Source organism: Peromyscus eremicus, chromosome 8b (assembly GCF_949786415.1).
Source record: "Peromyscus eremicus chromosome 8b, PerEre_H2_v1, whole genome shotgun sequence".
In the NCBI taxonomy this organism is placed as follows: domain Eukaryota; kingdom Metazoa; phylum Chordata; class Mammalia; order Rodentia; family Cricetidae; genus Peromyscus; species Peromyscus eremicus.
Window position 1 is genome coordinate 47,591,129 of NC_081424.1, and position 17,792 is coordinate 47,608,920.

Sequence of the window (17,792 nt, forward strand, 5' to 3'; positions counted from 1 at the left end):
TGTGTGTAAGTACTGAACTGTAACATCAAACGCAATTTCGGTTATGTTTGTATGATTTACAGAAAAAAAATCTCAAAGATTCTTGGTATGCTCTAGAGCAGGGCTTCTAGAACTTTCTCTGCCAGCAGTACCCTTTCACACAAGAATTTCTCTGTAATTAGTATAATATTTGTATTTATTCTTTGGTAACTTCATACATGCACACAATGTATTTGCCTTAGAAAAAGTTATACAACTTCAGTATATAGGTATTTAAATCAGGAAATAAAAACAAAACACAATAAATTATAGAGACATTTATAAATTATAAAGAAATTCATTTTAAAATAATTCTTTGTTACACATATAGTTTTATCATTTATTAAAACAAAAACTGTTTTTATTCTAACAATGTACTTGTTTATTTTTACATAAAGAGGTAAACATGGTTGACTATTTGAAACTTCAGCGTGTAGAGCATTTCAGTATTTTTTTTCCAGAGTTGGTTAATATGATTCAGTGGTTCTCAACCTTCCTAACACTGGGATTCTTTAAGACAGTTCCTCATGTTGTGGTGACCCCAAACACAAAATTATTTTCACAACTGTAATTTTGCTACTGTTATTAATCATAATATAATCTGTGTTTTCTGATGGCCCCTGGTTGAGAACCACTGATATGGCCAATACTGAAAACACAAGACACTTCACAGAAATATTTAGTACAAAATGGCAGAAGTACATTTTAGGTCCATTTCAAAACTTATTGGAAATTCTGTACCAATGAATGAATATATATATATATATATATATATATATATATATATATATATATAACTCAAGTAAGCAACTCAAGCAGCAATTTTTTAAAATTCAAAGCTTCCAACATGATACAGTACAAGGATATACTAATTTGATATTTCTATGATGGGCAGCAGAGATTATTAAAAGTCTTTTTTTCCATTATTAAACCATTATGTTTATATAATGTCAGAAAACTTGGGATGTACAGTGAAAACACTAAATGCATCAGTTGCCACTAGGAATGCCTTGGATCTATTACACACATGACTCTGCATTAATCTTGGGTGTGGCATGTGCTGCAAAAACCTTGCACTGTTGACAAATATTCCATGACTGCTAGTCTTGGTGGCATGACCTCACCCACATGAGGTCACTATGTACAGTTTAAGTAGCTGGAGAGACTGGTTTTCAGCAGCATCAGTCTCACTGTGGAACTTGCCAAAAAGGCATCTTGTCACTTTCCATATTCATGTACTAAACCAGATGCCACGAGGTGGGTGGGCTCAGCAGCCTGTGACTAAATCCCCTGGGTAGATCGGATACTCAACTGTGAGACCCAGTGGCCCAGCTTTGCTGATGCAGGTGCATTCTAGGGACGTCTGCAACCTAGTAGGAAATGATAGATTCTTAAGCCTTAACCTGGCTCTACACAGCAGGGATCACAAGATGTCCAGGTGTGTACATACACATTGTGTATGTGTGTGTGCGTACACATACACATTGCTGAGCTTAGAAGTCACACATGCCTGTAGAGTTCACATGGGTGATGTCTGTCAATGACATCACCTAGCTTTTTCTCTATAGAGAATAGAGCAAAAACGTTGTGCTGTGAAATTTGAGAACCTCCCAGTTTCCTAAAACTTCCTTTGTTATTTTACATTGGAGTTTTAACCCCTCCAAGCAGATTCATTCACTGTAGCTGACATCAGTGACACTAGGCACATTCTCCAGCACAGGTTTTAATAATGTGGCCTCTTTGTATTAACTTCCTTGATGTCTTTTAGGAATTTATCAGAGAGCTGCTCTCCCGGATAAGAGGCATGAGGAAGCTGAGCCCTCCGCAGAAGAAGAGCGTATAATTTTGGAACAGGGTAGAATTCTCTCGGAGACGAAGAAAGTGACCTGGGATTTGGACTTCATGAATACTTTTATTAAATAACCATAGTTGTCTTTTACAAACAACATTTTTTTGGTGTGTGTGTATGTGGGGGGTTAGACATTTATTCAAAAGTGTTCCTTCTTTTGTTATTTTTAAAGAGTTTTTGTTACTGTAATACTTTAATGGCAAAGCTATCACAACTTGGACTGTAGCCCAAGGACTGTCAGAACTGATGTATCCTCAAGGATGGGGGAGGCCAGTCAATGTTTTCTGTAAGGACTCAGCCGAAATGAGGATCTTACTGTACAGGGAAGATGGTTTTCTATGGTCGGTTTGGTAAGACATCTTTTAAGTTATACATTTGACTAAGATGTCAAAAATATCTCATGCTTGTATATATCTACAAACACTAAGTTAAAAATAGAAATGTGAGCTTTATCTCATGTTGATGGAACAAACCTGTGCTTGTCGTGTTCAAAGAGGTCACAGAACATGTGTTTTCAAGATGCCTCCAGGCATTCTTCATATAAATGCGGTCCACCTCCAGCATCCACTTTCTGCGCCAAAGTGAAAGAACTGGGTGTGTCCATTATTCCAACGAGCCATACGACACACGTGCTGAGTTGGTCAAGGGCTTAATTTACGGACTTCCTTTATTTTCATTGGTTGAGATGCTTCGCCAGGTCATGTTCTTATTGCCTCATTGTGGTCTTTTAAAGTTTTATGAACTCTTAATTTCAAGAACCAACCTGATTTCTAAAGAAATGCCCACACTTCCTGAGGAGAATTTTGCAACGGAGAAAGGAAGCCCTGTGTAGCAACGGGTTCTCTGCTTTCCACGCAATACTATATATTATCTCTGTCCATGAAAGCAGGTCAAAGGGAAACCAGCAGATTGAGCTTCTTCCTTCTTAGAGGTTAGATTCTGGCCCTTTCTGTGCCTGGGTACCATCAGTCCAGAGGTGTAAACTGAGTTTTGAGAAAATATAGAGATGGGAAGGCCCCTCACAACTCTTGTTGGTTTAGATGTGTGGCTTCATCTCTGGTTTTTCTCAGTGGTTCATGGTCCTAATTGTGACCTTGATGTCCATGGTGGGAGCTAGGCCTGAGTGCCTACCCTAACCCCTCAGTGATATACCAACTCTTTAGAAAAGAATTAAAATTCATATGGGATGTAGGCGGGGTGAAAAGTGAGTGGAAACCCTTCCTTCCTTCCAGGAAGCCCCTGCTGCCTCCCCCTGGAAACCCTGCCTGCCGTAAGAAGTCTCCAGGTGGCCCTGTCTGAAAACAGGGACCAGGCATTTTATATCAAGGGTGCTTTGAACATATTTTATTTTTTAAAAGAACTATGTTTGTGAATTTTCCGTATACTGGCAAGCTTTTGAAAATGTATTTAATTTTGTAATGTTTACCAATGGTTTATTTACAAGCTATTTACTCAAATAAAGGGAGCTGCTTACAAGCTTGTCTGTGTGTATGACTGTAGAATACACAAGGTAGTGTTCGCTTTGCTGTGTTCTCTGAAGACGAAGATACCAAATGCCCATAGAGCTAGCCTCTCATTTTCCAAATACGTGCAAGCATTTAATCCTGACAATCTTCTTGGTGTCCTCAGCAGAGAACCCACCACATTCTTGGCCTGAGAAAGAAACAAGACTAGCAATGTGTGCTCAGTCCTGCTGGCTCCTGTCTCAGGGCTCTCCTGGGCTGTGCCCCATTCATTTCATTAAAACTCCTCTCTTCCCATCTGAGAGAAACCTGTAAGGATTTAAAATTAATAAAGCATTCCAGTTATTAATGGAATGTCATGCACATTAGGAGTCAGGAAAATGTGATATGTGCAGGATTTCTACCAGGCTTGACCAGCCCAAGTTATGTGCAGCAGATGAAGCAGGAGTCCAGTTTCCTCCCAAAGTCTCCCATCCCACCTGTGCACACTCTGACCTTCCTTCTCACCCTAGCTCAATGGCATCCCCAGATTTCCCGGGTGATACTGCTAGATGCTTATCTAAAATACCTTTTAAGTCTGTCCCTGTTGAACCCCCTTAGATTGTGGCAGCCATCTTGGAACTGGCTTTTCCATGTCTGGTCTTATCTCTTTCTGCTGTTTCTACTCAGTAGTTAGAATGATTCAATCACTTCACTCTTTTCTTAAAAACTGACCCTTCATCACACCTTCAGAGGAACTGGCCCTTGTCTCCCTGCTTCAGTGTTTGGTTCTGTTCAGTACCGTGGAATCCTTGGGGTTTCCAGAATGTCCCATGTAGTTTTCTCATCAGGGGTTTGTAAAATATTTTGCCTCAGCCTAGAACATCCTCTCCACCAGCAGGCTCTGTTGAGAGGGCTGGAAGAGATTCCCCCAGTCCTCCAAGGTGCTCACCCACAGCTTGGCGTGTGGTCCATCAAAGCACACATCTGCAATGTTATTCACATGTGGGACTGCTTGCCCACATGTGAATCTCTTGGGTTAGGCCCTGGGATTGTCGTTCTGGGGAACAGAACGTAACTCAGCATCCAGTCCTCTGCCTGGCTTATCAGAGAAGTCAGCAAGTGTTGAAGATTCTTCCTGAGCACGTCTCTCCTCAGCTAGGGTGGTGGTTCTGGGATCTGAGCGAATATTTGAATTACTTGAGGGACTTTAGAAAAGCATAGACCTCTGTCGGCTCTGACCCATTACATCCCCTAAGACCACAGGGCTTGTTTTTCCAGGTCCCCACATCGAGCCCCGCTAGCTGTTTTATATGGTGTGCTGGCTTGAGGTCGGTCTCCATAATTTATGCAATTACTGCAGGAGGCAGTTGGCACATGGACATGCTGGCTCTTCATCACGCAGGTGCTTATTGTTGCAGGATGACATCAACTTCCGGTTCCACGGAACACTGGGAAATGTAAATTAAGTTTTATGGTATGCTTCCATTTATAAGCATTATTACTGAGCTAAACACCTTCGTGCCTTATTTAATTCTGGCTTTAATCTCATGAAGCAAGCTGCATCATCATCATTGTATATTTGAGAAAATAAACTCAGGAGATTTGGCAGCCTACCTAAGGTGATAATTAGACCTTAGGGCTCAGACTCAAACAGGAGCCAGCTGTGATGACATATTATGTCCCCCAATATATTGTGTACCCTAATAAAACTTACCTGGGGTCAGAGAACAGAGCAGCCACTAGATTAGACATAGAGGCCAGACAGTGGTGGTATACACCCTTAATCCTAGCATTCTGGAGACTGAGATCCATCGGATCTCTGTGAGTTCAAGGCCACACAGGAAATAGCCAAGAATGGTGACACACACCTTTAATCCCAGCACTTGAAATCTCATGTCTTTGCTTGAGAAAGACACACACCTTTAATCCCAGGAAGTGATGGCAGGAAGCAGAAAGGAATATAAGATGTGAGGACCAGGAACTAGAGGCTTTTAAGCTTTTAGGTTTTTAACAGCAGTTCAGCTGAGATCTCTTCAGGGTGAGAACTCAGAGGCTTTCAGTCTGAGGATTCGTGGAAACAGGATCAGCTGAGGAGTAGTCGAGGTGAGGTTGGCTGTGGCTAGCTCTGATTCTCTGATCTTTCAGAATTCACCCCAATATCTGGCTCCAGGTTTTTTATTAATAAGACTGTTCAGCAATTCATCTTACAGCCAGCTTAACTCCACTATTCCCTATGGCTCATGACTGCTGGACTTTCTGCCTCTTGTGGGCATTACTGCCAGTACCACTCACAGGAATGAGATTGAAGAGCTGCAGCTGGTCCAGATGTCTGAGCTGTGGTGTTGGGATGCAGGCTTTGATGATGAAGAGATTTTAACCACCTGAGCTCTTTCTCACACATGAGGACAGGAGGCTCCCTGCTCAGCATCCTGCCCCTGGTGCTGCCTCTCTGTTTCCGAGTTCTTACACTCCTTCCCTCACCACTTGACCCAACACAAAGTCCCTGGACTTGGCCTATCAGCTGAGCGTGGAGTAGCCACATATCCATTTGCTGGGAAGACAAGAAAACCCAGCTGAGGGGAAGGTGTTTGGAACACATAAGATATTGCGTTTTTTCTTACCTCCTGACGTTTCCTTGAAAGACTGAAAAAAATAAGCTTAACAATAGTAGCAGGAAGTATGGTTACTTCCAGATCTTTCCAAGCAAGCTCAATGGCTGAGAACATGAGCCACTGTCCATGTGACTCCAGTTTAGCAAGAGAACAATGGGTTCCAGGGCTGTGGGTCATAATTTCACATCAGGGTCTACTGTCATTGGGACTCCATCTTGATATCTGTCCTGGAATCCGTCCATTTTGGGGGGTGCTTCCCTACCTTCCCTCTCTTTCTTTGACTCTTGTCTTTGGGTGCAAGGCTCATGACCTTTTAATGGTGCTGTCCAAGGTAGGAAGGTGCGGAAAGAAATGCTGTGGGTAGAAGGAGCTCTCGTCTGTGGTCTTTCTGAAAACAAGCATACTTGAAAGCTGGAGCCTTCTGGAAACCACTTTCATATTGGACACAAGTATATCGGTATTTTCCCCTAGTTTTATTTATTTACTTATTTTACTTGAATTCCTTTTATCCTGAGTAAGGCTGTAGAGTTATTGTTGAAAACTAGCTCCATTTCCTTGGGAGTTTGGAGAATAACTTCCTGTGTGTTTACAAATTGCTTGTAAAAAAAAAAAAATAGAGAGCATTTTCTCAGCCTCAGAGACCCAGCTGCCCAGGCTCTGCGAGCTCCCTTTCACCCCAACCTCAAGAACATAACTGATGCTTCTCCTTGAAGAACCATGGTGATGCTCTCATGGATCTCCCTGGTTCTCTCTCGTTTCTGGTGTGTTTTTTTTTTTGCCTAGGGATGAATTGCTTTATAGGATCTGCTGCTTTCCATCTCCCTTCACTCTGTCTTTTCACACCATGCCAGCACAGCACACCACAGCACACCAGAGTGTCTCAAAACAGCTGCAGATGAGGCCCTCAAAACCTGCTTTTCTGGTACTGGTTCAACTTCGGAAACAAGGCTAGGTTTGACTCTGGGACATGTTTTCTTCATGTTCAGGCTCCTTGGGAAAGTAGTAAATAAAGTTGGTTGGTCAACTTTCTTTGGCTTCATCTTGTTCCAGTAGATTCTAGAAGTGGATGGTCTTGGCAAGCAGGAAAGACTGGTTTACTTTCAACAGAGTTGCTGCGAAGACCCAATCTCATTTATATACTTGTTTTTAATTCCCTGCTGCAGGTGTCAGGATACAGTTCCGCAGGGGTCCCTCTTGTCCCAGCAGAGTTCACCTTCCTTCTGGCTGGCCTACCTCTTCAAGAACATTTGGAGTGCAGCAAACAGCCTTGGAAGTTAGAGTTGCCGTCCTTGAGAGCAAAGTGTGTGCCTACTGCCTGTTATAAAAGGTTTGGGCTTCCTACGTTCAGAGGACTTTGTCCTGGATTGCAACTCATCACAAGTAACACGTTTATAGGATTTCTAAAAATTTGACACTAAAAGATCAACACACGCACGCACGCACGCACGTATGCACGCACGCACAGGCACATGCACATGCACACGCTGCTGCTGCCACTAATTGCTGAGTAATAAATTGCCCTTCTTGAGGAGGTTTATTAGTCTTCTGTAAACATCCATAAACAGTGGCAAGCTGACTCCTGAGCTCACGGGAGGGCGAACTCTCGGAGCCTCCTCAAGCCTGACCCTGGTCGGCATTCTGTGCTCTGCAAAACCACTTGTATCTTCCCCCCTCCTTCTCTCTTTCCCTCTCTCCCCCCTGTTCTTTTTTCTTTTCTTTCTTTTTTTTCTTTTGACAGAGTCTCACTGTGTAGGCCAAGCTAGCCTTAAATGTGCAATCCCCCTGCCTCAGCCTTGCTAGTTCTGGGTATATTGTTCTTATAATGAAATTTTCCTATATTTAGACTCTAACTTTGTTAATCATTTTAACTACATAAAGTCAGTCATTTTTCTTTACAGAGACTTCACACCTGGGAATGGTTGTTCTGTGGCCACGACTTACTTTCACGGAAGCCATGTTACACCCTTCCTTCTAGACAACTTGAGAGGAACACTGCCTGGTGGAAGGGAGGCAGGCCCTGCATCCTGAGAATTTAGAGCAAGCTGAGTCCTTCAAATAGGCAGCGAAGACAGCATGGAGCAGTTTTGCTATGAATATTTCTCTTTAAAATAAAATAAAATAAAGCTAAAAATCTATTTTCCTTATGATCCAGCTGACTCACTGTATCAAAAGGCACTGAAGTCAGCGCTACTCACAGTGGCTAAGATACGAATAGCCTACGTCCACCACCAGACAACGGGAGCATCCGTTAGCCAGGAGGAGCAACGAGATCCTGCCGTTTGCAGCAAAACGGATGGAAAGGGACGACGTTTACATTATACTGAGGCAAACCAGGCACAGAAAGGCAAGACCACAAGCCCCTCACACGTGCAGAAACGGAAAAGGTCAATCAGGAAGAACAGGGCTTGGCACCGATGTGGGCTGGAGTCGATGGGTGTGTGCTTGAGGCATGTTTGGACATATCGTTCGGAAGGAACCCCGTCAGGTTGTGTAGGTAGCACATATTTATAAAAGCGCACGCGCCCGGGGAAGTATGAATAGTCTGTCTTCACTTGCTGTTTTCGAAAAGGTAAACCCAGGAAGACGTTAGTGAGCTGAATTCATTTGCTGCATCACAGTTCACCAAACGGTTATCAAAACCCAATTAGAGATGAGCTCAGGGAAAAAAACTGGTGCCACCAGATCCATTCTTGTAGGGTCCCGAAGTGACTGGTTATGGTAGGTAAACCGACACCCTCTTGGTCACACTTTGCTGTCAGATAAGTGACTTACTGTTTGTTTTCTCTGTGAATTAGTAGCGGCAAATTGTCCCTTTGGTGCCCAGCACAGCTTTTAGAAGAGTGTTACCACTCAAACGTCCCTGTGGATAGCTCGCTGACAAATGTCAGGCAGGACTCTTCATCATCTAGACACTATGGACAGTGTCTTGACCACCAAGGCTGTAACCCGAATACAGTGACCAATATGCACAATCTGTACTATCAGTTTGTCTCCAAGAATGTCCCAAAGACTTAGCCAATTGCCTCGCTTTGTAAATGGCATTAGGCTTAGAAGAAACCCTTCAAACAGATTTTTTTAAAAAGTAGCATAGATTTTTTTTTTCTCCCTTGAATCTTAATTTCTGTTTCAAGCATGTGTTTCCTTTAGAGCTGAAAACTCAGTTCAGCATGTCATTTCACTAGAAGTTTCTTTTTTAAGATAAATCTTTAAAAAATACTTTAATCTACTTAGCCCCAATTTTAAAGATCTGAACATATTTCAAGAGAATTAAAAGCTGTCACTAGAAGTTTTTAAAGATATAATTCATGTAGATCTACAGGGTCCTCGAGCAACTGAAACTTTGAGAAAAATACATTATAGTCGTGGAAGAGAGAGGGGAGGGGGAGAGAGGGGGGAGGGGGAAGGAGAGAGAGAAGAGAGGGAGGGAGGGAGAGAAGGAGGGAGAGAGGGAGAGAGGAAGAGAGAACAGCATAGAGATTGTGAGCCAAAAGAAAAGCAACAAAACCTTGAGAGGCTTGTGAATGTCTGGGGAGGGGGGACACACACTACCTTCATGTCCCGAGAATATTCCACAGCTAATGCAGGTAAAGAACCTTGGAGCCCAGACCCATACTGGAAACTGAGATCCAGCACTGTTATCTCAGTAACATCTGCTGTAGAGTTCTGAGGCTGTTCCAAGGCCCAGACCTCAACTTGATTGGATTTCCTGCTCTTCTTCCTTCCTTCCTTCCTTCCCCCCTCCCTCCCTCCCTCTCTCTCTTCCTTCCTTCCTTCCCCATCCCCAGATGTTCCACTTTGTTACTTTCCTTCTGTGCACACAGCCTCACTCCAAAGGAAGGCCTGGCCAGGCTCCCCATCCCCCAGGCTTCGAAAGGCATGTCAGGGCTCCTACAGGGGTGAGTATTGAGTCTCCCATTTTCCTGGATACCTTCTCCCCACAGGTTCCCTGGTGGAGATTCCCCTTCAATGGCAATTTCAGCAGTGAGCCCTCTACCCCCCCGCCATGCCCTTTCACTGTCCAGTGCCCTGTCTAGCTCATCAAACAAGCAAATTAAGACAACAACATGAACAATAATGTACAATACAGAGTGACAGACACAGGAAAGGTCTACATATTGTCACCTTGTCCCTGAAAAAAATAATTGAGGAGGAGAATAGTAACAGTGTTGTGTCTTGACAAAGCCCGTTTTCATGTATCCTTTTGTTTTATGGCCCTGTAAAGAGACAAAGCTACTGCATTATACTTGGCTGGGAATTTTAATTCCATAAAACACTGCATACCTTCCGGGGGGTGGGGTGAAGTGCACTCTTAATTTCTCTTTTTGCACTGATGTTTTATCAAGACTTTCATTTAGTTTAAGACACTGATTCTTAACTCGTGGTTTTTATCTGGAGAAAGCCTTGAAGATATTTCTTCCTGCCATCGGACAGAGCAAGTAGATCATATATTCAATGCTAGGAACAGAAACCACCCTGACTTCAGTGTGTGCTCAGCCATCCACCACCAGTGATCAAGAATGACTCACAGTGGGGTGAACAAGACAAAGCCACATTTCTCATGAACGCCAGAGCCCGAAGGCAGAAAACATGTAAGAGCTGATATCCTCATTTTGTTGCCAAGAACAAAAATCAGACAGTATTCACTCAGTGAGCGTTATCCAGGGAAAGCCAGACAGAAACCAAGGGGCTTTAAACTCATGACCACTGATCCAACCTCCCATGGGTACTCACTTCATGACCAAGAGGCAAATGCTTTTTCCATTGACATAGCATTGCAGGAAAGCCGTTGGAGGTCAGTCATTGGTAACTGGGAAAGTAATGTTTGCTGTGGAGTGGAAAGGGTATGGTGTAACTGGCTGGCTAGATGCTCATATTGAGCTGCCTGAAGTTGAAGATCTCGTAGTCTGCTCACCAAGGCTTCACGGAAGCTTTTAAAGGACCGTGGTGTATCACAAGGAAGTCTCTGTAAGGAAATGGGCGGAGCCTGCTCACTCCTCTGTGCTTTGGCTTTTCAAGATAACCCGGTCATAGCCGGTGTCTTCCCCTACTACCACATTTCGGTTTGTGGTTCCGAGGCCAAGCTCTAATGCCACAGATCTTAGAAGAGAGAATCCACAGGCAACAAGCATCAGTTACCAGTCAGAGTGGAGCTGACAGGCACCTGCCAGGAAGAGGTTTCAGAGGCCGAAGGGAGGCCTGGGTGCCTCACTGCCCCCTACCGCATCCACATCTGTGGTCACATAATCAGTATTCGCTCTCCATCTAGGGCACAGTCACGGACTCCTGCTGTGAGGCTTCAGCATCCATCACTTCTGCTTCTGTCAAGTTCCTTAATGAGGGAGATGTCTGGATGTGAGGGCTGTGAGAGACTCAGAGAGAATAAGGAAGGGGAGGGGAGACATTACAACTGTCACTTGGATATATCATTAGGTGGCTTACAGAGTAAGCCATTCTACAGCCTTATAGTGTGAGCGATACCATGCCTACATTCAGGATCATGCTGCCCACTGATGGAGCAGGGGAGGGGTACTGATGGAGCAGGGGAAGGGTACTGATGGAGTGGGGGGGTACTGATGAAGTGGAGGGGATACTGATGGAGCAGGGGAGGGGAACTGATGGAGCAGGGGAGGGGTACTGATGGAGTGGAGGGGGTACTGATGGAGTGGAGGGGGTACTGATGGAGTGGGGGTGCTACTAATGGGACATAATTTTGGAAGGCAACTTAGAAATAGCTATGAAACATAACATGCAGGGGCTGGAGAGATGGCTTGGCATATTGTTCTTTCAGAGGACCTGGGCTCAATCCCTAGCACCACGTAGAAGGGGTTCACAGTCTCCTCTAGCTGCAACTCCAGGAGATTGGATGCTGCCTTCTTCTGATATCTGTGGGCACCTGACCTCACAAGCACATCCTCACATATATACATATATTTAAAAATAATACAAATAAATTTTTAAAAATATCTTATGTGTGAATACCATCCAACCCACAAGTTCCACTTCCGCAAATATGCCTAAGGTGTGTTCAAATACATACATGGTTCTTTATTTATAGTGAGATGGGGAGCAAGTCATGCCCACCAGGAGAGAACTGTGTAAAACCAGCTTCAGTTGTGACTAAGAGGGAATAGGAAATTTCAGGAGAGGATTTAATAAACAGCAAAATTTGAAAATACGACACCTTTGCCAAAAGTCACAGAGCTAATGAGCGGTGCTATTGGTTCACGTGTGAGACTCTCCTGCCCACGCTAACAGTGGTCAGGAAGGACTGTCGGTGCATCTGGCCCCATTTGCCTCTGCTCAGGTTAAATACTTCCAGTGAGCCCCGAGGAGCAGAAGTAACCAGAGGCCTTGCTCACCAGAGCCCTTGTCCTGATCCACAGGCGGTGAGGATGCCCACTGAGAGGTGGTGAGACTATCCATGAAGATGCCTTGAAGATTTAGCAGCTGGGCTGAGCGTACCTCCACCAGTGACATTGGCCAAGGGGCGAATGTGTTTATTTTATCCAGATGATCTGAAGCACTCATAGAACATTCCAGGGTAAAGGCTTGGTCCCTCTTTTATCTTAGCTCTGACAACCCCACCAGCATAAAATACCTGTCATCACCAAAGCAAGCAAGTGACGCCCAGCTGCCTGCTACAGAGTGCTCACAGTACCAGCTGCTGTGAACTTGGGTGCCTGGTCCACAGAATCCCATAGTCAAACACCTGCTGTTGTTATTCTCACTCACATAGATTCGAAACCGCACTCATCTCTTGCCGTCCTTGAGACCTCGCCTCCAAGAATGCTCCCAGAACAACAAAACCCGATACACTCAAGTCTAGCAAATGAAGGATTTTCACATAACCTGCATCCATCCTCCCAAGCTCTTGTCAGATCGTCTCTCAGTAATTAAGGTCACTAACAATGGAAATGCTGTGGAATTATTTATTACAAAGAATTATTGTTTAAGGAATGATGTCAAAGGTATCTATCCATATCCATCTTAGAAACCAATTTTTAGAAGGCCATTTTGACTCCACAGTTAGTTGGGTCTGTGGGGGTTGAACCCACAGATGCAGAGAGCCACCCATGTTCTGAGCGCATACAATCAGCCGGCGACAGAGCTTGGATCCCAAGACTGATGACCGAGGTATGCAGCTAATTCTGCTAAACCATGTGTAGCTTGTGGTGAGCTTACAAAGTTGGACCTTAGAAAGTGCTGGCCGCCCATCTCCTGAGACACTGGAGCATTGTTCCTCCTCATGACTACATTACTGACCAGCTGCTTGCTGGGGCTTCTGTCCAACATGGAACGAAGGCTGGACCACATGCTGCTAGCCTGGGGGAGAATTCCAAATTCAAAGTCTGATGGCTACTGAATGCTCACCACAAAAAGTGAAAAAACTGGGAAAATCAGAGACTGTTCTGTCATAAGTCAGGGCCTGCCTGTGTAAGCGTGTACATTTATATGTAAATGTGTGCATATATTTATGCATACAAAAAGCACTTTACCACTGTTCTGTAGGTGGAAGAGCCTGCATGTAGTTACCTAGAATAGTCTCACTCATTTTCAACGTTGAAAGCGGTCGCCACTGTTCTAAAGCCTTTGTTTTCTCCTCTTCTCCAGGCTGTGTGTCCGTCACCTAGTTGATGCTGCTTAGCAACAGGCATTAAACCAGGGGACCCCAGTGAGGCTGACATCTCACGTTTCTCCTGCCAGGCTATAAACTACCTCCTGAGATGCAGTGTGGGAGCACCTGCCCCTCAGAATCAATGACGTGACCCCTCAACTCTCTAGCTCCTAAACTCCATAGTTGGAGATTTGGATGACCTAGAAGGAAACACCAATCAACTTTTTAAAACTATTTATACATATATACATATAGTTTATATTTGTGTGTGCATATATATATATATATATATATATATATATATATATATATATATATAGTCTATGTGCATCACTTCATCCTTTTCAATATTGCAATGTGTTCATCTCATTCCTCCGTCTCAGCATCATGTTTGGCCAGGGCGGAGGCAGTTGGAGAGCAGGAATCCTAAATCACAACTGGAAAAAGCAGAGGTGGGAATACAGCCCACCCTGTCTAAATTCAAAGAATAAGAGATCAATCTAACGAGCTCGGGTCTCACAGGCATTTCTGGGGCCACGGTTTTAGATCAAGGACAAGGTTACAGATAATCATCTTTAATTAAACCTGCCGCCGTCGGTCCCTCTGGGGCTCCCTGCTGTGTGTTCACCTTTACAATCACATACTCCAATTAGCAGCATCCTTGCTCCTGGCCTCCAGGCTTTATTTACAGCTCTGTCCATTCTCTGTAGCTATAATCCGTTTGACTGTCCCTGGAAGCATCCTCTATGCAGTTTCTCTGTTGTCTTAGGTCACATTCACTCTTTTCCCTGATGCATTTTTTTTTTTTTTTTGAGCCCTGCTGAGGGCTGCCCTCTGTCTTAAATTGCTACCCTCTGCCCAGCACGGCCATACCTTCGTCTGTCCAGGACGTTTTAGTAAAGATGTTGGCCACTTCTAACTGTCTGTTAATCAGCTTTCTGTCATTTTAAGAAAAGTTGGCTTAAAAAAAAGGAATGACTTGTTTTGGCTCAAAGATTTTGGGGGTGAGTCACTTGACACAGGGATAGCTTTGGGCCTGTTCCTGGAAGCAAGAGTGCATAGTGTGGGAAAACCTGTTCATGGAGGGCCAGAGAAGAGAGAGGAGAGGGGAGTGAGGGAGAGGAGAGAGCGAGAGCGAGAGCGAGAGAGAGAGAGAGAGAGAGAGAGAGAGAGAGAGAGAGAGCGAGAGAGAGAGAGAGAGAGAGAGAGAGACAGAGACAGAGACAGAGACACAGAGAGAGACAGAGACAGAGAGAGAGAGAGAGAGAAAGAACCACACCCTCCTTTCCCATGTCTGCTTATATACAAGGAGGCACCAAGTAGATGCAGCTGCTTCCAGCTGACACCGTCCCTCCTTAGTGTGAGCACCTCTGAGGCCTGAGTAGGTTGGCGGAGGCATCCTTCCATGCCTCTCTCACCCCTGTGGCAGGGTGACCTTCTCAGACAATGTTTTGACTCAGGCCCAGACACAGGTGTATGGGGACAGCAATTTAATTCACAAAGCTGAGGAGTAGCCACACTGCTCATGCCTGGTCACACATCTCCTCAGGAGACTGCAGGACACATGGGAAGCTCCTTGTCTCTTTTTGTCTCCGTGCAGCTGACTGCCTTCCTGTGTCTGTGTCTGCCTTCCATAGTCTTTGTCTGGGGCAGTGGCGGTTCAGAAGGGCAATGTATTTCTTGATGACCTCCTGAACTCACTCATGGGGACCCTGAGCCCAGCACAGTATGCATTCTCTCCATCTGAAACTGAGTATCAACTCTTTACTGTCATACTTGAAGACCAATTTTATAAACCCCGAGTTAACAAAGAAATGGTTGCTATTATCTGTAAGAAGTACACCCTCAGCATTTAATAACTGACATTAGAGTGACATCTTACTGTTTAAAAAGTATTTTGACCTCGGCCACCTGCTGTTCACATGACTCCATGAAGATGAGGTAAGAAAAATTACCATTTAAAAATGCTTCCACTGTCACTTTATATGTGGGGATTTAAAATTGTAGAATGTCTAAAGAGGAGTTCAAGCCTTCCAGAATTTTATTATTTTTAAATAGTGTTTCTATGTTTTCTTTTGAAAATTTCAAACAATATATTTTGATCATATTCTCCCTTACCCCACAACTCCCCCCAAATCCTCCTCACCTACCTACCCAGCTTGATGCTATTTACCTCTAAAAAAGGAAAGAAAGAGAAAAGAAAAACAAAACAAAACATGGAGTCCAAATTGTGTTGGCTTCCTGTTCCTGAGCGTAGAGCCTGCCCTGGAATATGGTTGATATTCCAGGGTCATTCCATTGGGAAAAACAAACAAACAACAAAACCAATTTTCCCTCTCCTGGGAGCTATCAGTTGTGACTAGCTTCCTTTTGAGGAGTGGGACTTCCTGTGCACATCTCTTGTGTGTTGGGATTTTGTCTTTTGTGTGCTGCCACGGTCTGTGTGAGTTCACATGTGTGTGCATCAACCCTGGTGTGGATGGAAAACACTGTATCCTTGAGTGATCCACCACCTCAGACCTTTACAATCCTCTGGCCTCCTCTTTTGCATTCACCCCTGAGCCTTGAGGGGAGGGGTGTGATACAGACATCCCATTCAGGGCTGAGCACTCCAAACTCTCTCAGTTTCTGCAAGCTGACCAGTCTAGGGTCTCTGTGTCGATCACTATCTACTGCAAGAAGAAGCTTCTCTGATGAGGGTTAACCAAATGGGCTCATTGGAAGTTCTGATTGGAACCCCTTCCAGAAATTTCTAAAGAGCCTAGAGCTAGCATGTGAAAGTCTTCCACACTCAATCCTGTGGTTTCTTTTCAACTAGATATCAATTGTATCAGCAATCTCTAAAGAAATAATTAGCAGGACACACACATGTGGAAAAATACACTCATACCGTACACACAACAACATTTGCATGTCAGTACATACTTGTATCTGTGTAAACACACATATATGTATCTATGTGTATGTATATGGACATAAACACACAATTTATTATTTTATTAATTTTGCTTATGGGATGGTAAGAGATGGAAAGTTCAAATTCTGGGGTCCTGGGATTATTGCCTGACTTGGAAGTTCCTGCTCTGAACCTGTGTGGCGCTGCAAACCTCCCCTGCATCATCATGACCTGTTGCATACAGGTGTCTGTCTGTGTGCTTTTACCCTGAAGTACACGGGGAGCTGGCTGTTCCTGTCTCAAGCAGGTGCTGTAACTGAGATGCAGAGGTAAGGGAGATGAGCTCCCATCCTGAAATCCGTTCCATACCTCAGCAGAGGGTCAAACAGACCCAGGGACTATTAATTATCCACCATTTAATTTCAGAGAGAGACAAGACAACTCCCCACAGGGGCGGTCTTCTATTTTTCCACCACCACAGATGTTTCTGGGTCATGGGAGGTGTGGAACACATTCATGTCTCAGAGATGCACAGTCCTGAAGGGCTTTCTTGTTTGAAAATGATTTGCCAAGAAGCCAGATTATATGGGTCACTGAGAACAAGTGCTGAGTGCTATTGGCAGTATCTCCCAGATGTTCTAGGTCACTACTGCTATAGACAGCTGCCCATCCTGTCACCCTCTTCCTGCAGGCGTGATCAAACACTTTCCCTTTTCATAAAGCCATTCACAGGGAACTCTGTAGTGCTCATAGGTTCTGGAAGAATGGGTTCCCAGTCACTGCTGGGCACAGTAACATTTGGTTGATGGCAGAAAAGAAATGGAGAGTCTAGGAGGTGGCCTATGGATCAATCTAGAGCCTATGTTGCATGAAGGAGTGTGCCGAGACGGGAGTGCCACTGTTAGCCGAGGATGGTGTAATGGTTTGAATAAAAATGGCCCCCATAGGTCCATGGGGAGTGACACTATTATGAGGTGTGGCCTTGCTGGAGGAAGTGTGACTATTCTTCCTGCTGCCTGAGAATCCAGACATGGAACTCTCAGCTCCTTCTCCAGCACCATGTCAGCCTGCACGCCACCATGCTTCCCTCCATGATCAAAACTTCTGAAACTATAAGCCACCCCAATTAAATGTTTTTCTTTATAAGAGTTGCCATAGTCATGGTGTCTCTTCACAGCAATAGAAACCGTAACTGAGACAGTCAGACAAGAGGCCAGCCCAGCACTGAGCTTGACTCTAATCCTGGTGACATTCCTGTGAGGTTAGGAGGTACTACTACTTTGCTTTTATACAGCTAAGTGATACTCAAGGTTGTTAAGAAAGCTCCTCTAATGTCCACCTGAAAGTGGGAGAGCTG

General features: G+C 44.3%; 1 protein-coding gene across 1 annotated transcript in view; it reads left to right on the forward strand.

Moving 5' to 3' along the window:
• Ppp1r14c (protein phosphatase 1 regulatory inhibitor subunit 14C) overlaps positions 1 to 1,964 on the forward strand; it is a 92,511-nt gene extending 90,547 nt beyond the window's left edge. The window contains exon 4 of the mRNA XM_059272779.1: positions 1,787 to 1,964. Within this exon, the coding sequence (XP_059128762.1) occupies positions 1,787 to 1,861 (75 nt within the window). The 3' untranslated portion in view covers positions 1,862 to 1,964. The remainder of the gene's footprint in view (positions 1 to 1,786) is intronic.
• Positions 1,965 to 17,792: the final 15,828 nt, after the last annotated feature.